Source organism: Phragmites australis, chromosome 4, assembly GCF_958298935.1.
Source record: "Phragmites australis chromosome 4, lpPhrAust1.1, whole genome shotgun sequence".
In the NCBI taxonomy this organism is placed as follows: domain Eukaryota; kingdom Viridiplantae; phylum Streptophyta; class Magnoliopsida; order Poales; family Poaceae; genus Phragmites; species Phragmites australis.
In genome coordinates, this window is record NC_084924.1 from 39768982 (window position 1) to 39781718 (window position 12737).

The 12737-nt window shown below is 41.7% G+C and overlaps 1 protein-coding gene across 4 annotated transcripts; it reads right to left on the reverse strand.

Annotated features, from left to right (window-relative positions):
• Window positions 1-4467: 4467 nt before the first annotated feature.
• On the reverse strand, window positions 4468-9093 carry LOC133916480 (phosphatidylinositol 4-phosphate 5-kinase 2-like). Of its 4 annotated transcripts, none has more exons than XR_009909502.1 (9): window positions 8368-9090; window positions 8115-8282; window positions 7848-8013; window positions 7419-7529; window positions 7117-7310; window positions 6893-7023; window positions 6673-6775; window positions 5423-5966; window positions 4468-5049 (listed from the first exon to the last, which is right to left on the reverse strand). XR_009909502.1 is itself a non-coding variant. In XM_062360159.1 (8 exons), exons 1-8 carry the CDS (start codon window positions 8793-8795, stop codon window positions 5660-5662), a joined length of 1608 nt encoding a protein of 535 aa, XP_062216143.1. In that variant the 5' UTR covers window positions 8796-9090; the 3' UTR covers window positions 5253-5659. The 4 variants fall into 4 exon arrangements, 2 of the variants coding, with proteins under 2 accessions (XP_062216143.1, XP_062216144.1); XR_009909503.1 differs by having other exon boundaries at window positions 4468-5058; XM_062360159.1 differs by lacking the exon at window positions 4468-5049 and having other exon boundaries at window positions 5253-5966.
• Window positions 9094-12737: the final 3644 nt, after the last annotated feature.

Below are 12737 nucleotides of genomic sequence, written 5' to 3' on the forward strand. Positions count from 1 at the left end.
CGCTTATCTCATTTTGACAACGTTTAAACAAAGATATGATAAGCCCAAATGGGATGAAGAAATTTCTCTTCCGAAGACGTCATTTAAAGAATGCTCTAGTTCATTGTCTTATCATGAAGAGCACCAAATGACTTTCTCTTTCGTCTAAGAGGATGTCACTTCGTCATCCACCTCACCAACATACAAATCCGAGCAAGGTAATAAAATAGTGAGTGAGATTAGTAAGTGTAACATCCTTCCTTTGGACTTTAATAACACTAGAAATGAAATTTCCGTATCTACTAGTGTTGTTATCCCTTGCATATTATCTTGTATTAAAATACCTATTTATCATAGTGATATGGTTCCTTGTTCTCATAGTGATGCATTGATTTCCACTACTATTTGTGAGACTAACATTTTAAAAGAAATTTAAGTCGATAAGAGAAAAAGCTTAGGTGAAGAAGCCAAAAAGAAAATAAAAAAGAAGCCTCCACCTAGGAGAAGATCAAGGACAAATAAAATGTGCTATACATGTCACAATATAGACATTATATCATCGATTGTCCTCAACTTGTAAGTGAAGTATCCACTTACTCAAGATGCTCATCCCCTCACTCCGATGCACAAATATGCCTTATGGCACAAGGTAAAAAGAAAGTGGTAAGTGACGTTGATAGTGATAATTCTAATTGCGATGCTAGTAATAGTGATGAGCTTGAATTTGATCTTTTGAGCAAAAATGATATGTCTAAAATAATCAAACTCATGAGCATAATAAAAGATCAAAAGTAAAACCTCGAGAGGCAAGATAAATACCCTACAAAGAAAATCGAATAGCTTAAGGTCTTAAATAAAAAGCATAAAAAGCTTAGAGAATCCATACCTCTTTATCTGTTCTTTATGGAAATCTTCAAATTAAACATGCTTCTCTATTTGATAAATTAGATGCTATGCTTCTAGTGGATTTAGAAATACCACTATTTCTCCTATTGATGATGCTGGTACTTCTAACTCTATTTCTCATGTAGCATGGAGAAAGAAAATGTTGAGCTAAAGGCTCAACTTGAAAAACTTACTAGTAAGTATGTGGAACTACAAAAAGATTATGATGAGCTTTCGTGCACTAATGAAATCTTTTAGCCTTTCATACGAAGCTAGAGATGGCTCACGAGGTAATTATCATAAATGTTAAATCATATGGAACTCGTTTGGACATTAGCACATTTTCTTTGACTAATGTAGATTTGACATGTGCTAGGGCTAGAAATTCATCTAATGATAATTCTATATCCAATGATGAATTATCTATTTCTTGTTGCTCTAATAAAATGGTCTTCTCTAGTTCTATTTGTGAAACTAACCTTGTAAAGGAAATTAAGGAGCTCAAGGATTAAGTCATTTCTTTGAAGAAATATTTGACTATATGCTTCAAAGAGAAGACCACTCTAGATAATATGCTTAAAGACCAAAGGCATCTACATCTAAAAGACAAGAGTGGACTTGGATTCAACTCCAACAAGAAGAATAAGTCCAACAATAACAGGAAGAAGGGTCAAGGTCAAGTAAAGGCCACCACACTCATCACTTGCTTCAAATGCAAGAAAAAGAGTCATCATGTTCGAGATTGCCCTTTGAAGAAGAAGAAGAGAGCATTGACCAAGAAACAACAAGGCAAGATGTCTATAAAGGAAGAAGCTTCTTCACCATCAAGAGATCAAGGAAGTTCTCATCAAGATGACCAACATTAAAAGAAGATACCCCAAGCTATGTTTAGATCACACAAGCAAATAGGCCAAACAAATAGTCATCAAAGTGAAAAGCCTCAAATGAAGAGGCTAGGTGGCAAATTTTGCTATATATGTTCCAAAAAGGGACATTTATCTTTATCATGTCCCCAAGGTACTCATCTTAAGTCTCAAATTTTCAACTAATATGTGTAGATCATATAGCTATTATGGTTAGAATGTATGGCACATTTATTTGTTGGTTGTGTAGTTTTATAGGCTTATCTGATCTTACTTGTCTTTATTGAAATCAATTTGGCTCTTTCAAGAAAATAGTGGATTATCACATAATTGTGGAATATTATGCCTTGTGCATCTCAAATACCCTTAAATTGTGAATATTTGAGCAATACCATTTAGAACTGATATAATTTCTTATCTAGCATCTATGTGGTATGTCAAAATCATATAAAGCTCAATCTCTCAAATATCCATTAATTGATCCATATTTGATTTTAATTTGAAACTTGAGATTCTTGTTACTTCTTTAGTGATCTATTTAATCTCAAGATTTTATTTGAATCACCTTCTCATTCGGATCAAATAAACTATTATTTTTATGTGTTTATCTGTAATAGTTGATTTTGTGAAAAATGCATTTGAAGCATTGTCCTTAATTTCTAAACCTTTCTTCTCATGCTTCTTTGAAAGAAAGTTGATCTATGTCATTTTATAAATACCAACTTGCGATATCTTCATATATCATTATTCTTACAATTGGTAGAGATACTAGTAATATTATTGATCAACTTTATTTCAATTTTTATTTCTAGTGATTTCTTTCTTTGTGAAAGGTTTCTTTTAACTCTAAAAGGCAAGGAAATGCGTTTATGGAAGCTTGCTATCTCAATGCTTGAACCATTTTCAATATACTTGCTTGAGACAAGTTTTTAAGAATGTTTACAACTTACTCATCTCTTCATTTGCTCAATATTTTCACTTAGTTCATTTGTTGAACTTTGTGAGTGATCATTCGTTGATCTTTTGTATTACATGTAATTTGGACAACATTTTTGATATTTACCTTTTATTTGGTATCTTTATTGCTTATATGCTATTTTGTCCAAATTATATCTTCATTGGATCTTAAAAGTGATATGCATACTTGTTTTAATTTAATTGTTAATATATATAACATGTGTGCTTTCTTTGTAATATATAGAGTAAGCCTCTCTCAAGAGCTTTTAATGGCTAAAATGTGCATAGAGTTTTTATTTGACTTCAATTGATATATGCTTTCAATCTATCAATTGGTACGAATTTTAATTGATATCATTTCCATATCAAATCAATATACACCGTTTATAGGAGAGTTTGCTCTATCTGTTGACTGTTTTGCTAACGTTTTAGGACCTAATGAGTTTGGAGATCAAATTATACTTATATGAGTTCTAGGTACAATGGAGATACATTGGATGTTTGGATTAATCATAATGAAGATCCTTCCAAAGAGAATATCATTTCAATTGGAATTTATGAAGAAGGTTTTCATCTTTCAATTAATATTTATAAAGAAGGATCGCATCAAAGTACAGCCAAGTAAGAATGAACAATGATCTACTACATCAATCCAATGTCATTTCGGCAACTTATTCTTAATTCATGCATTTAATGTCATAGATAAAACCTTATGTAGGTTGCATCATAGCATGATAATAACTTGCGTGAATTTATTTTTCATACTAGTGCCTAAAAACCCCTTTATTGCAATTATGAGCAATTTGAAGTAGTATATCTTTGTGTGAACTTTATAATCATATTTATGATTCATCCAATCTCAAATATTCAAAAGAATTCATTTCAAATGTTAAGTTGTTCTTATATGCAATATTGATGAAGATTGCAAAATATATCTTTTGCTTGAGGTTTATAGTCCGTTTTGAATGACCTTATTAAATATATAAGCTTATGAGATATTAACTCTTTATGATAAATAAAAAAATTGTTATATCAACAATTTTGATATGTTCAACTTTGAGCCTAATCAATTGCACTTGTATTTTGGATATTGATTTCGGATTCATGCGTAACTTGCCTTCAATTAAATTTATTTCAATTGATATCTCTTTCATTTGGTGTGCCTTGCATTTTCAATTGACATCTCTTTCTTTTGGCATACCTTGCATTTTCAATTGACATCTCTTTCAGTTGGCATGCCTTGCATTTTCAATTGGTATCTCTTTTATTTGGCATGCCTTGGATTTTCAATTAATATCTTTTATAGGTATCTAATTGATATCTTTTGAAATTTTAATTGTATCTTTTTAAAATCTTATTTGACATCTCTTTAAACCCCTTTGACCTATTGTATAGCATGATCACCCTAAATTATTCATAATTGGATAAGTGCATATGATTTCACTCAAATTACGAGAAATACACAAAATTGTTAAGTAAGCTCGCTAATGTGCTTATGGGAGATTTTTTTAAAAAAATCATATCTAATTTGTAAATTCTTCAAAATTCTTCTATTTTAGCATTGATATCAATTAGGAGAGAATTTATACTAGATGTTATATTTTGTAAAAGAACTTTGCTTATAGGGAAGTTTTAAAGGTTATACCTTTGATAAATGAGATGAATGTTTTTTATGCATAAGTTGCATGGTTTTGGTTTTCATTGTATATTCATGTTGATATATACTTTGCCATTCTTGCTTCGTATGTCCGAAGACCATTAGACCACAAAAGTAACATGGTGAAATTTTCAACTTTCAAAAGCACTTTCACATGATATGCCCCTTATCAAACATACAACACAGGCACAGTAAAATTAACAGAGGAACCATACGGCAACACAGGCCTAGGTTGTACTCCAGTATTTTTAGTAAAATTAACTGAGGAACCATGCATCATCCTGACCTGCAGAAATAAGTTCTGACCATCTGGTCTGCTCCCCCAGTCATGCCGAAGGCTGGCCCGGTCATATAGTAGATCCAAGCAAAGCAGAGCATGACAAAAGAGCACAGGAGGGAGAAGAAGAAATGGACTAGGCCTTGGCGTAGGACAAAGCAAAGTCGAGGAAAGGCCATGCAACAGCGAGGACAGAAGAAAAAAAAATGCATCACTTAACATAAGTCACAGAAGCAGACCAGATCTGTCTCAGCATCTCCCTGCAGTTGCTTTCTCTCCTTTTGATGCCTGTCTCCTCCCTTCCACTTCTCCACTTTATCTTTCTTCAGTTCGACGAGCCAACGGTGGTAGTGCAAGTGGCACTGCCTCTCTCCAGTGATCCAGTCTCCAACTCTCCATTGTGGTCAGAGCAGGCGCAAGCAAAAGATGAACTGCAAATGCTTGCAAAGAAGGCAACAATGTTTACAAGACAGCTTCTTTTTTCTGAACTAAGAACATGGCATCACTTTAAGAATTCATCTAAAGATTCCAAACAGTGTGGCAAGAGATTTTTCACCCGCAAGCAAACAAAGCTCCAAATAATTACTGACGGCAAGATGCATTCGAGTTCGATTTTAATATTTGAAAAGATGCATCAGCTCCTAAATCCATCTAGTGTATACAGCACGACAATATGTACATGTACAACGTCTGAATCTCAAGAAGCAAAAATACTTGAGATTCTTCTTGGTAGATGCGAGTACAAAAAGAATAAATAACAGGAAGGTTTGGGATGTGCTCTGCAATCATGGAGTCGGCACTTACATTTTTAAGTCTTCGAAAAGGCGGTACTCTAGTTTAGCTCACATCTTTTCAACATTAGCATGCGTGTCGGCAGAGCCTCTTGACGCCAACTATTCAGAAAACTGCCAACCATCATTTCCACTGTTTCCGGGCACGCTCGGGATCATACGATCATGCTCAAGAGTCAAGACTTCACCAATGGATCCCATGATGTAAAAAGTCAGTGGAATAGTCACCAGTTAACCCTATACAATTTTCTTACTGTTCTTGGATGAACACTCTGCGAATAAAGTTCTGGAACCTTCTTGAGTATAGCTTTGGGTCTACAGCAGAAATGCGGCCAGGGTTGACCTGGAAGGACTTGTAAGCATGCTCAAGTTTCTTAGTTATGTCATAGTCTTGAAGAATGTCAATTATTCCAAAGAAGAGGTAGACATCCCGCGATCCTCCACTTGGCATGGTTATGAACAAGTGTCTTTCATTTAGGAGACACTTGTCGAGTATTTTCTTTGACCTGCGTTCTGCCTGGGCGGGCATGTTCATACCTAACTGGGCCAATGGTTTCCTGATACGAGCAGGCAGAGGTTGGATTAGCCCAATGGAAAGGATTCGACAAGATCACAGGATGCAGTAGCGAAAGTTTGGGATATGTTTAGCGCAAAAGTTAAAGGTATCTTGATATTTCCTTTGCAAACAACCGAACATTTGACTTAAACAACCAAACATGACCCCATAATGCTCCTTGTTTGTTGGCTACAAAGGGAGCAGCAAAGTAGGATCATGATGAGAACATAAAATTACCTTACTGAAAAATACAACATAAAAGTCAGCACTTTGCCATAGTGGAGGGTAGCAATCTCCGAACTAAAGTAGAGTATGAACTACAAGTTAGGGAAACAAAAAAATCCATTTATGCTACCCAACTTATCAAAATAGTTTAACTGATGCAGCCGTAGAAGCAACTAGTGGCTAGCTACACCCAAATGTTACTAGGAGGCAGGAGCTATTGATAGCTTTAATAATGAAATACTAAAGATACAATTGACAAGTTCTGAAGGACTACTGCACCTGCAAAAGGGCAAAATACATCACATTATCCTGCCAACTGTGATCTTTTTTTATTTTTTTATAAACTGTAATACTGAGATTGATCGATAAATGGGTTTCATGCTTCATCATGACTAAGTTCCTAAAGAGTTATTCTCATTATTCCTAAACAGTCCACATTTGGTTGCAAACAATCGAAAGAGAACACGAAAGTTATAAATTACCGAGAGTCGATGATCAAATCTCTGTCCTTGCATCCAGATTCCATAAAGCAAAGCTCACAAACATCATCTCCACCTTCAAATGATTTTCTTTTGCCGGTGGATTCTGATCGGCCACATCGTCAAGGTTAGATCAAAACTGGTGGACTATCAGCCTATGAGCAAAGTACGTGCAAACCACAATCCAGATTATTTGAAACTAACCGAGATCCATGCTACTTACTTGGAAAACCAATATACTGAGATACGCCTATCTTAGACATTGAGAAATCATTACGGAAGTGAACTCCTAACAACAAGCTGTAGTCCATAATTCCTTGTGCCTCTAAGAATGTGCAGTCCATCTGAATTTGCCTGTGCGGCACGAAGAGTACGATTTAGGATCGATCTCATAGTTGTCATGAAATTGCAGCCGATGAACTTAAGTTAATCTAATGGGAAACTCACTTCATCAGTTCCTCATACCAAAATCTCTGCAAGTGGAATGCATAATCAAGGTCAAGGTCCTTTAGAGTAGTGGTTTCATCAATCTTCTGTTCGGCTTTGTCAATAGTCCGACCATGTGAGGAACCTTTCAAATCAAAGCGCCTATGGATCTTATAATCTGAGCAGCAAAAGTTGCCCATTATAATGAACCGGACCTAGTTGTTTAGGTTGACATCGTGTTATTACCGAGATCATTTGCACATAAATACAACAAAAGGAAAGGAATTAAATGAGTTATGTATGTTTAGTTGACTGTTGATTACCTTGAGGCAGCCAGCTTGCTTAATGCAGTGTGTGCCATAAAACCTTGTCAATAAAGTGGACTTGTATCGATAAACATGCTCATAGTAACTCCGCAGCATCCTAATTAGAACCTGCAAACCAAGATTTGGAGTAAGTGGGTGTTTATGTCACCAACTAATATTAGTTTGTACTCTCATAAACAATCTAAATTTGGAATTTAAAGATGGCAACAAATCTAGTTTCCTAAAATATAAAAAGAACAGGTATTGCCCAAAAAAATTGCAAAAGGTGTTTTATGTTATTCGAGCTATTTTTTAAAAAGCATTTTTCAGGCACAGCAATAAAGATGACCAAAGTGGTAGAAGAAAGATGGAAGTAACAGGTAAGTATGTGACTGGTCCACGAATGAAGGGATTTTAGCCTAGCATATCAGATTATCACTAACTCACCTTCACTTCGGCCTTCTTCACGGTCTTAATCATGAATCGATCATCCTGCGTAACGAAGAAGCAGCTGCCGCTCTTGCCCGGGGACGCCAGCTCCCGGAGCGTGTCGTTCCCGCAGATGGCGAGCATGTAGTCCGCAGGATCCACCCCGAACAGCTTCCTCAGGTGTCTGGCATCACCCAGCAGTCAGGCAATGCATCCACGCGCACAAAACAATTGCAGTCCTTCTCCTAACGACCAAATCCATGACAAGCAGAGCAATAATGGCACCTGAATACAGCGGGGCAGTAGTCCTTCCACCGGAAATCAACGGAGTGATGAGGCGGCGTGAGCTTGGACCCCTCCGGCGGGAACCGCGTCCACACTTTCTCCCGCGGGTCGAAGTCCGACGACGAGAGCTTCCTGAATGGCAGCGACGACGACTTCCCCACCGAATAGCTACGGCACGAAGACCAGACCAACACTGAGACGCAGGGTATCCAAAGGACAAGGAAACGTAGCAGCGGCGAGAGAGCATTGCTACCTTATGCCAAGCTGCAGGTTAAGCATGAGGCTGTAGCTCCGGTGTCCCTTGCAGATGGTCTCCCCGGGCCTCCTGGCCGCCACCTCCCCTGCCTCCCTCTGCGGCTGCCTCGGCCGCGGCGGCGGCGGCGTCATCATCCGGCGGAAGGGCGGTGCCGGCGGCGGCGCCCACGGCATTGCCCTCGCGCTGCAGCTGCGGCGGAGCGGCGCGGCGACGATGTCGCAGGTGATGTCCCCAGCCTCGCCGTCGCACTCCCAGATGCATATCCTCGGCGCCGGGCACTTGCCGTCCACCGACAGCCGCTTGCGCAACGGCAGGTAGCTGCATGACGCTTCGCCGGAGAGTTCGCCGCTGCCGCGCCGGTGGGGGCCCGGCCCGTGGCTGCAGCAGTCGCCCTGCTGCGAGGCGACCGCGGCGCGCGGCGGCATGGGCTCCGTGGGTGCCTCTCGAGCACGGGTGGGTGGTGGTTGGGTGCGCGAGTGACTTCTATAGTAGTACTAGACTACTAGATTTCTCATTTTAGAGAAGGGGATGAGACGAGACGAGAGAGGAATCAGCAATGGCTGTTTGCGCTTGGCTTCGGCGTGACGGGAGGAGGGAAGGGAGGGGAGGGGAGGGGAGGTGGTGGCCGCTTTGCTTTGGCTTTCAGTTGCTTTTGTGCGGCGTCAGCTTTGGCACGCGACGCGATGTCAGGAGGGCTCGACTAGCGGTTGAGGAGCTGGAACTTAAAAGTGACTCCCGCTCGGCGGGGCGGGGAGCGGCGGAGCCCAGCTGACATGGTCGAGCAGGCCTATTTCTACGGTTTTACACACGAACTTCGGAACTTGCAGCTGGATAGGTCTTTCCTACGCGGCCGACTTGCTGCCGCGGCCCGTGGTCGTCGATAGGTTTGAAAATGGTTCGAATATTTTTCGTTTTGGATCTGAAAAAATGATACGATGGTCTTATCTGTATATAGATATAGATATTTTTAGAACGGATATATATATATATATATATATATATTTCTTATCCACATGATATAGAAATAGAAACGCTTTTTAGTTGAATACAGATACGAAAACGAATAATATCCAAATAAACATACGGATAATATTAGATTCACCTACCCCATTTAAGAACAATAACCCACTACGACCTTAACTACGTAGACCACAGCTAAGGGTCGAGGGGGTCATGGACCGCCTCCCTGGTCCAGCCGTCGGCTTCACCTTCGGCAAATGTCGCAGGGCTCCAGATGGCGCTACCTCTGGAGCCTGACCACAGCTAAGGATCGAGGGGGTTGCAGATCGCCTCCCCTGGCCTAGCCCTCGGCTTCACCTCCGACAAACGCCGCGAGGTTCTAGATGGCCCTGCCTTTGGAGCATGACCATCGCCAAGGATCGAGGGGGTCGCAAACCGCCTCCCCTGGTCCAACCATCGACTTCACCTCCGGCAAATGCCCTGGGCTCTAGATGGCCCTACCTCCGGAGCTTGACCGCAGCTAAGGGCCGAGGGGGTCACGGACCACCTTCCTTGGCCCATCCATCGGCTTCACCTCCAACAAACATCAAGGAGCTCCAGACGGCCCTACCTCCAAAGCTTAACTGCACCTAAGGGCCAAGGGGTCGCAGACCGTCTCCCCTGGCCCAGCCATCGACTTTACCTCCGGCAAACACCATGGGGCTCAGGATGGCCCTACCTCCGTAGTCTGACCACGGCTAAGGGTCGAGGGGGTCGTGGACTATCTCCCCTAGCCTAGCCATCGACTTCACCTCTTGCAAACGTCATGGGGCTCCGGATGGCCTTGCCTTCGGAGCCTGACTGCGGCTAAGGGCCAAGGGGGTCGCGGACCGCCTCCCTTAGCCCAGCCTTCGGCTTTACCTCCGGTAAATGTCGTGGGGCTTCGAATGGCCCTTCAGAGCCTGATAGTTGCTAAGGGCCAATGGGGGGTCGCAGAACGCCTCCCTTGGCCCAGCCATCAGCTTCACCTCTGGCAAACACCGTGGGGCTCCGGATGGCCCTGCCTCCGAAGCTTGGCTGCGGCTAAGGGCCGAAGGGGTCACGGATTTCCTCTCTTGGCCTAGCCATCGGCTTCACCTCCGGTAAATGCCGTGGGGCTCCAGATGGCCTTGCCTCCAAGCCTGACCGCCTCTCCAGCCCAACCATCGGCTTCACCTACCTTAACTCCTCTAGCACATCGTCGTGTGGCTCCGGGTGGTCCTGCCTTCAGAGCTCGTCCGCTGAGCTCTGGGTGGATCTCTTTGAGTAAAAAATCTAGAACATATTTATAGAGGAGTCTGAAATGATATCGGATAGAAGAAAGGGTATATCATGCTGAAAGTGCATAAAGACGTGTTTGACCACATATTCGGAGAATCGCCATACACTTTGATCCGAGAAAAAACACTAAGTTGTTCCAATGATTTAGTTATATTACTAAAAACTTGCACATCCAAAGAACACTTACAAATAGGAGCACCGACATACAGGAAACAAATCCTAAGAGAGCAAACTAGAGGGAGAAAGAATACAAGGTGACAAAAGAACACTTGAGAGCTCTAACAACGGTCGCGCATGAAGCAACGTATGCGTTTCATCTGAGACCAACCGCTGTGGAGGCTGATGCAATAGCCAGCCCCCAAGCTGTCGAAAGATGAGGACGAGGAAGATTGACCTCCTCCACAACCCTCTTTCCCTCCTCCTTGGCCTCTTTTACCGTCTGGGCCGCCCCTTTCTTCGCTTCCGCCTTCTCCTCATCGACCTCCTTCCTCAGGAGATCCCAGTCGACCTCCCCTTCATCAATGGAGATATCGATGATCTTGACGAGAGTGACCGCTCGGATTGGAGGTTGAGCTGGAGCAGCGGGAGGCGGCCCCCTCTGCAAGGATGAAAGCACGATTGCCGTCGGTTCCATCCTTGCAAGCACTAGCTCTAGCCTTGCAAGCATGCCCATGAAATCACTCGGCTCTAGAGGCATCGTGGCAGGCGAATCCCGGGCAGGTGTTGGAGGTGACGAACCAGTCGAGGCCATCATCATTTCTGACGGTGAGGAGGAAGAAGGTGCCATACTCAAGACAAATAGAAACGCTCCCTCACACAACAGTGAGGGATCAGCTGGGTGAACCCCAGCTTTTATAACTGAAATAATCAGTCACGCACGCCCAGGGAAGAAAATAGAATAGCCCGATGGTGAGGGGTTGTTCAAGAGATCTTGACTATGAGGCTGGGCTGTAGCTAATTTGTTCTAAACATCTTCTCACCCCTCCAAACCTCAGGGTCATCAAATGAGGTGGTACTATTTGGGGAAATGCCCCACCTACATGCATTACCAGGAAATCACCAGCTGGTGCCACTCAGGAGCCCTAAGGCTCCGGGCTCCCCACCGAGATTACAACCTTCGGAGGTCGTAAGGGCTCATCAGGCTGCTCCTTCTCTAGGCAGGGGGTAGCTAGCCTTCGGAGGAAATATCAGCAAAGAAAGGACATCCCATGTAGTCATCTGACACAAAGTGACCGGCACTTAATGCCAGTGCAAGTGGAGGCTATCCTAACACTCGGGATAGTGCGACGTTGTGCCACAATTGATGATCGGCTCAGCATCGCACCCTTATGGTTGCTTGCACCACTGTTTTTACCATAATAGATAATATCTTCTAAGTAGGGATAAAAGTATTTTTACCAGAGCTCAGGCTGAGTAAGTTCGACCTGTCCTAGGCCCTACAGCATGGTGGTAACTTGTACCGTTATTTCTATCGGGGCATACTTGTACGTTTATACTCTGTGGGTACTCGCTGATCATGTCGCACATGTTTTCTATATAAACAACCCCACGAATGAAAAGAAGCACATAGTTGTTGCTAGAAAATAAAGAATTGTCGGAGTTGAAATTGTGGAGGATGAGGAAGAATACAATCAGTTCAACGATGTACCGCCTTTTGGAGATCCATAAACGATCAAACTTGTAGAGGCAACCCTCGATAGATCTGTGATGCCCTACATACGCCTTGATGGTGTAGAAAAAGTAGTTCAAGGCAAATAGTACCATGTTATGTAACTTAGTTTCCAATGTGATTTTCATGTTATGCAACTTATTTTTGAATGTGACATTCATGTTATCTAACTTAATTTCCAATGTGATTATTGATTCCCAAAAGTGACAAAAAATGATAATGTTTAGTAGACCTGTCAAAATTTTTTTTAAATGATTGTATACACATTGCCTTATGTAACAAAAATATGTAATACAACAATATTATATAATATACGAGATTGTATTATTAAGGATATGTATTAAATATGTGCATATAGAATATGTAATATTCAATGTGACATACATGCATTTACGTAGGCGGTTTATTGCGTCAACCACTTTTTACGTCAACCACTTGT

Coding starts and splice junctions, on each gene's coding strand:
- LOC133916480 (XM_062360159.1), bottom strand. CDS start 8,795: ATGCCGCCGCGCGCCGCGGTCGCCTCGCAGCAGGGCGACTGCTGCAGC. Junction 8,014..8,114: donor TACTGCCCCGCTGTATTCAG/GTGCCATTATTG, acceptor GGGTGATGCCAG/ACACCTGAGGAAGCTGTTCG. Junction 7,311..7,418: donor AGCAAGCTGGCTGCCTCAAG/GTAATCAACAGT, acceptor CTAAACAACTAG/GTCCGGTTCATTATAATGGG.